At 51.0% G+C, this 6,905-nt stretch overlaps 1 protein-coding gene across 5 annotated transcripts in view; it reads right to left on the bottom strand.

Moving 5' to 3' along the window:
- Nucleotides 1–2,252: 2,252 nt before the first annotated feature.
- herc2 (HECT and RLD domain containing E3 ubiquitin protein ligase 2) overlaps nucleotides 2,253–6,905 on the bottom strand; it is a 291,977-nt gene continuing 287,324 nt past the window's right edge. For all 5 annotated transcript variants that reach the window (XM_082956658.1, XM_082956660.1, XM_082956657.1 and 2 more), the window contains exon 90: nucleotides 2,253–6,860. In XM_082956658.1, coding sequence (XP_082812784.1) covers nucleotides 6,588–6,860 — 273 coding nt within the window. In that variant the 3' untranslated portion in view covers nucleotides 2,253–6,587. The remainder of the gene's footprint in view (nucleotides 6,861–6,905) is intronic.

Genomic DNA, 6,905 nt, shown 5'->3' on the forward strand with positions numbered 1-6,905 from the left:
GGATCTGTTGCAGAAAGACTGATACATGTTTGATAGTGTCTTGATGCTGTATTGTTTGTTCTTCATGTTCTAATACTTTAATGTTACCCCTCCTTGTGTTTTTTGTAATAAATAATAAATAAAAAAATACCTACATGTACCTCAACTAACCAGTGCCCCTGCTGCTCTTTAATTACTTGTTACTTTTATCTCTTATCCGTATTTTTTGAAACTACACTGTCGGTTAGGGGCTCGTAAGTAAGCATTTCACTGTAAGGTCTACAGTCGTGGCCAAGAGTTTTGAGAATGGCACAAATATTAATTTTCACAAAGTCTGCTGCCTCAGTTTGTATGATGGTAATTTGCATATAGTCCAGAATGTTATGAAGAGTGATCAAAGGAATTGCAAAGTCCCTCTTTACCATGCCAATGAACTGAATCCCACCAAAAACATTTCCACTGCATTTCAGCCCTGCCACAAAAGGACCAGCTGACATCATGTCAGTGATTTTCTCGTTAACACAGGTGTGAGTGTTGACGAGGACAAGGCTGGAAATCATTCTGTCATGCTGATTGAGTTCGAATAACAGACTGGAAGCTTCAAAAGGATGGTGGTGCTTGGAATCATTGTTCTTCCTCTGTCAACCATGGTTACCTGCAAGGAAACACGTGCCGTCATCATTGCTTTGCACAAAAAGGGCATGGATATTGCTGCCAGTAAGATTGCACCTAAATCAACCATTTATCGGATTATCAAGAACTTCAAGGAGAGCGATTCAATTGTTGTGAAGAAGGCTTCAGGGTGCCCAACAGAGTCCAGCAAGCACCAGGACCATCTCCTGAAGTTGATTCAGCTGCGGGATCGGGGCACCACCAGTACAGAGCTTGCTCAGGAATGGCAGCAGGCAGGTGTGAGTGCATCTGCACGCACAGTGAGGCGAAGACTTTTGGAGGATGGCCTGGTGTCAAGAAGGGCAGCAAAGAAGCCACTTCTCTCCAGGAAAAACATCAGGGACAGACTGATATTCTGCAGAAGGTACAGGGATTGGACTGCTGAGGACTGGGGTAAAGTCATTCTCTCTGATGAATCCCCTTTCCGATTGTTTGGGGCATCCGGAAAAAAGCTTGTCCGGAGAAGACAAGGTGAGCGCTACCATCAGTCCTGTGTCATGCCAACAGTAAAGCATCCTGAGACCATTCATGTGTGGGGTTGCTTCTCAGCCAAGGGAGTGGGTGCACTCACAATTTTGCCTAAGAACACAGACATGAATAAAGAATGGTACCAACACATCCTCCGAGAGCAACTTCTCCCAACCATCCAGGAACAGTTTGGTGACGAACAAGGCCTTTTCCAGCATGACGGAGCACCTTGCCATAAGGCAAAAGTGATAACTAAGTGGCTCGGGGAACAAAACATCGATATTTTGGGTCCATGGACAGGAAACTCTCCAGACCTTAATCCCATTGAGAATTTGTGGTAAATCCTCAAGAGGAGGGTGGACAAACAAAACCCCTCAAATTCTGACAAACTCCAAGCATTGATTATGCCAGAATGGGCTGCCATCAGTCAGGATGTGTCCCAGAAGTTAATTGACAGCATGCCAGGGTGAAAAAGAAGGGTCAACACTGCAAATATTGACTTATTGCATCAACTTCATGTAATTGTCAATAAAAGCCTTTGACACTTATGAAATGCTTGTAATTATACTTCAGTATTCCATAGTAACATCTGACAAAAATATCTAAAAGACACTGAAGCTGCAAACTTTGTGGAAATTAATATTTGTGTCATTCAGCTGTTGTATTCGATGCATGTGACTAATGAAATTTGATTTGATTCAGAAAACTCAACAGCTGAATTTTTACCAAAGGAATAGAGCTGAAGTTACAGTCAAGTCAGTCCTCCGAAAACCCTTCCAAATGGGTTAATTTAGACCTTCCAAACATAACAGATAATGGATCCCCATTAGTGGTTACTAGTTGTCCTGGGTACAACCAATTAGACCTTCCAAACATAAGACAATGGATCCCCATTACATACAGTAGACTTCACAGTCGTCAACTAACATTCCAGACATTGACAGGATGAAGAGTGGGTCTGCATACCAAATGATACCCTATGTAGTGCACTGCTTTTTCACCAGCACCCTACTGGCCCTGGCCAAGTGTAGTGCACTACATAGAGAATAAGGTACCACTTGGGACCAAGCCTGGGACTTCTCCAGGATCCATCCCTGCCGTGTCTGAAATACCACACAAACTCCAGGCTTCAGTTGTTTTCATTTAAATGTATTGACATCATTTATTAACATTTATTATGTGGGAATGAGACCTTTTTAATAAGTACATGGCACTATATACATTCCAGAGGAAGGACAGTGTATACACATGGTGTGAGGGGAGGGGTAGGGAGACAGGACACAGTCAGGAGGGGCAGAGAGACAGGAGACACAGTCAGGAGGGGCAGAGAGACAGGAGACACAGTCAGGAGGGGCAGAGAGACAGGAGACACAGTCAGGAGGGGCAGAGAGACAGGACACAGTCAGGAGAGGCAGAGAGACAGGACACAGTCAGGAGAGGCAGAGAGACAGGACACAGTCAGGAGGGGCAGAGAGACAGGACACACAGTCAGGAGGGAGCAGGGAGACAGGACACACAGTCAGGAGGGAGCAGAGAGACAGGACACACAGTCAGGAGGGAGCAGAGAGACAGGACACACAGTCAGGAGGGAGCAGAGAGACAGGACACACAGTCAGGAGGGGCAGAGAGACAGGACACAGTCAGGAGGGGGCAGAGAGACAGGACACAGTCAGGAGGGGGCAGAGAGACAGGACACAGTCAGGAGGGGCAGAGAGACAGGACACAGTCAGGAGGGGCAGAGAGACAGGACACAGTCAGGAGGGGCAGAGAGACAGGACACAGTCAGGAGGGGCAGAGAGACAGGACACAGTCAGGAGGGGGCAGAGAGACAGGACACAGTCAGGAGGGGGCAGAGAGACAGGACACAGTCAGGAGGGGCAGAGAGACAGGACACAGTCAGGAGGGGCAGAGAGACAGGACACAGTCAGGAGGGGCAGAGAGACAGGACACAGTCAGGAGGGGCAGAGAGACAGGACACAGTCAGGAGGGGCAGAGAGACAGGACACAGTCAGGAGGGGCAGAGAGACAGGACACAGTCAGGAGGGGCAGAGAGACAGGACACAGTCAGGAGGGGCAGAGAGACAGGACACAGTCAGGAGGGGCAGAGAGACAGGACACAGTCAGGAGGGGCAGAGAGACAGGACACACAGTCAGGAGGGAGCAGGGAGACAGGACACACAGTCAGGAGGGAGCAGAGAGACAGGACACACAGTCAGGAGGGAGCAGAGAGACAGGACACACAGTCAGGAGGGAGCAGAGAGACAGGACACACAGTCAGGAGGGGCAGAGAGACAGGACACAGTCAGGAGGGGGCAGAGAGACAGGACACAGTCAGGAGGGGGCAGAGAGACAGGACACAGTCAGGAGGGGCAGAGAGACAGGACACAGTCAGGAGGGGCAGAGAGACAGGACACAGTCAGGAGGGGCAGAGAGACAGGACACAGTCAGGAGGGGCAGAGAGACAGGACACAGTCAGGAGGGGCAGAGAGACAGGACACAGTCAGGAGGGGGCAGAGAGACAGGACACAGTCAGGAGGGGCAGAGAGACAGGAGACACAGTCAGGAAGGGCAGAGAGACAGGACACAGTCAGGAGGGGCAGAGAGACAGGACACAGTCAGGAGGGGCAGAGAGACAGGACACAGTCAGGAGGGGCAGAGAGACAGGACACAGTCAGGAGGGGCAGAGAGACAGGACACAGTCAGGAGGGGCAGAGAGACAGGACACAGTCAGGAGGGGCAGAGAGACAGGACACAGTCAGGAGGGGCAGAGAGACAGGACACAGTCAGGAGGGGCAGAGAGACAGGACACAGTCAGGAGGGGGCAGAGAGACAGGACACATTTAAAGGTACGTAAAATGGCAGCCCTATGGTATAGTAGTGCACTACATTTAACCAGTGCCCTATGGTATAGTAGTGCACTACATTTGACCAGTGCCCTATGGTATAGCAGTGCACTATTTAGTGAACGGTGTGCCATTTGGAACGCACTTTAAAAAGTCACCGCTTCACTTTGGCTCTCTCTTCTTTTCTGTAGAACAACACTGCCAAATTGTTTTGTTAAAAAAAAAACGTTCTTATAAAGAAACACTACTATTACCCAAAAACAATACCTAAATAATACTACTCATTTTGTCACATCATTTTATTATTTTTTTTACTGTACAACAAACTAGGGACAGACAGTGGCTGGGATCACAGATATAGAATCTATAGACAGGACTGCCATTATGCCGTCATTGATTTGAATGGGGGGGGGGGCCTGTTCTATAGATGAAACGCCTTGTTCCCTGTAACTTACACCACTTCAGAAACAACAACAACAACATTTACATGTGCAGCGTCTCAACTCCCAAATGGTAACCTATTCCCTTATGTAGTGTACCGGCCCCAGGAGCTGCTAGATAAGGAATAAGATGCCATTTGGGATTCCTCTGTCTGTCTGTCTCTTCTTCTCTTAAAGCACATTGAACATTATATATAGTTTTCACATATGGTTTAGTCTTAGTAGAATGCAGGTATGTAATGATGTATTTCATAGGTGATTAACTAAACACAGACATAACTTTCATTCAGTCTTTACAGCTGAGCTTTTAATATGGGCCCTTCCCGCTCACCCTTAGGCTCCTGGAGGCAAGGGTCATAGGAAGGGGTTTTAAGGGTCAGTAGCCTGTCAGGTAGTCCAGCGTGGAGTCAGAGAAACTGGTTCAGGGGCCTGTCAGGTAGTCCAGCGTGGAGTCAGAGAAACTGGTTCAGGGGTCAGTGGCCTGTCAGGTAGTCCAGCGTGGAGTCAGAGAAACTGGTTCAGGGGCCTGTCAGGTAGTCCAGCGTGGAGTCAGAGAAACTGGTTCAGGGGCCTGTCAGGTAGTCCAGCATGGAGTCAGAGAAACTGGTTCAGGGGTCAGTGGCCTGTCAGGTAGTCCAGCGTGGAGTCAGAGAAGCTGGTTCAGGTGCCTGTCAGGTAGTCCAGCGTGGAGTCAGAGAAACTGGTTCAGGGGTCAGGGGTCTGTCAGGTAGTCCAGCGTGGAGTCAGAGAAACTGGTTCAGGGGCCTGTCAGGTAGTCCAGCGTGGAGTCAGAGAAACTGGTTCAGGGGTCAGGGGCCTGTCAGGTAGTCCAGCGTGGAGTCAGAGAAACTGGTTCAGGGGTCAGGGGCCTGTCAGGTAGTCCTGCGTGGAGTCAGAGAAGCTGGTTCAGGGGTCAGTGGCCTGTCAGGTAGTCCTGCGTGGAGTCAGAGAAGCTGGTTCAGGGGTCAGGGGCCTGTCAGGTAGTCCAGCGTGGAGTCAGAGAAGCTGGTTCAGGGGTCAGTGGCCTGTCAGGTAGTCCTGCGTGGAGTCAGAGAAACTGGTTCAGGTGCCTGTCAGGTAGTCCTGCGTGGAGTCAGAGAAACTGGTTCAGGGGTCAGGGGCCTGTCAGGTAGTCCAGCGTGGAGTCAGAGAAGCTGGTTCAGGGGTCAGTGGCCTGTCAGGTAGTCCTGCGTGGAGTCAGAGAAGCTGGTTCAGGGGTCAGTGGCCTGTCAGGTAGTCCTGCGTGGAGTCAGAGAAACTGGTTCAGGGGCCTGTCAGGTAGTCCAGCGTGGAGTCAGAGAAGCTGGTTCAGGGGTCAGTGGCCTGTCAGGTAGTCCTGCGTGGAGTCAGAGAAACTGGTTCAGGGGCCTGTCAGGTAGTCCAGCGTGGAGTCAGAGAAACTGGTTCAGGGGCCTGTCAGGTAGTCCAGCGTGGAGTCAGAGAAACTGGTTCAGGGGTCAGGGGCCTGTCAGGTAGTCCTGCGTGGAGTCAGAGAAGCTGGTTCAGGGGTCAGTGGCCTGTCAGGTAGTCCTGCGTGGAGTCAGAGAAGCTGGTTCAGGGGTCAGTGGCCTGTCAGGTAGTCCAGCGTGGAGTCAGAGAAACTGGTTCAGGGGTCAGGGGCCTGTCAGGTAGTCCAGCGTGGAGTCAGAGAAGCTGGTTCAGGGGTCAGTGGCCTGTCAGGTAGTCCTGCGTGGAGTCAGAGAAACTGGTTCAGGTGCCTGTCAGGTAGTCCAGCGTGGAGTCAGAGAAACTGGTTCAGGGGTCAGGGGCCTGTCAGGTAGTCCTGCGTGGAGTCAGAGAAGCTGGTTCAGGGGTCAGGGGCCTGTCAGGTAGTCCTGCGTGGAGTCAGAGAAACTGGTTCAGGGGTCAGGGGTCTGTCAGGTAGTCCTGCGTGGAGTCAGAGAAGCTGGATCAGGGGTCAGGGGTCTGTCAGGTAGTCCAGCGTGGAGTCAGAGAAGCCGGGTCAGGGGTTAAAGGTCAGTAGCCTGTCAGGTAGTCCTGCGTGGAGTCAGAGAAGCTGGTTCAGGGGCCTGTCAGGTAGTCCTGCGTGGAGTCAGAGAAGCTGGGTCAGGGGTAAAAGGTCAGTGACCTGTCAGGTAGTCCAGCGTGGAGTCAGAGAAGCTGGATCAGGGGTCAGTGGCCTGTCAGGTAGTCCTGCGTGGAGTCAGAGAAGCTGGATCAGGGGTCAGTGGCCTGTCAGGTAGTCCTGCGTGGAGTCGGACGCGAAGGAGTCTGCGTCCTCATTGTCTGAGTCTTCAGAGCTGTTGTCCGCGGCGGGTTCTCCGGTCAGAGCGATTCGAGCGTAGTCGTCCGTATCAATACTCTTACAGAAGTGGATGGCGTATTTCAGCTTCTCCTCCAGCACCTGCTTACAGGAATACCTGGGCAGCTTGAGGAGGAAGAAACAGGTGTAGGACTCTGGGAGGAAATGGTCTGGAGGGTTGTACTTATCCAGCACCTAGAACACAAGGAAAGACGTGTTAATACTGATCCTATTACAATA

Source organism: Salmo salar, chromosome 10, assembly GCF_965601325.2.
Source record: "Salmo salar chromosome 10, fSalSal1, whole genome shotgun sequence".
Taxonomy (NCBI): Eukaryota; Metazoa; Chordata; class Actinopteri; order Salmoniformes; family Salmonidae; genus Salmo; species Salmo salar.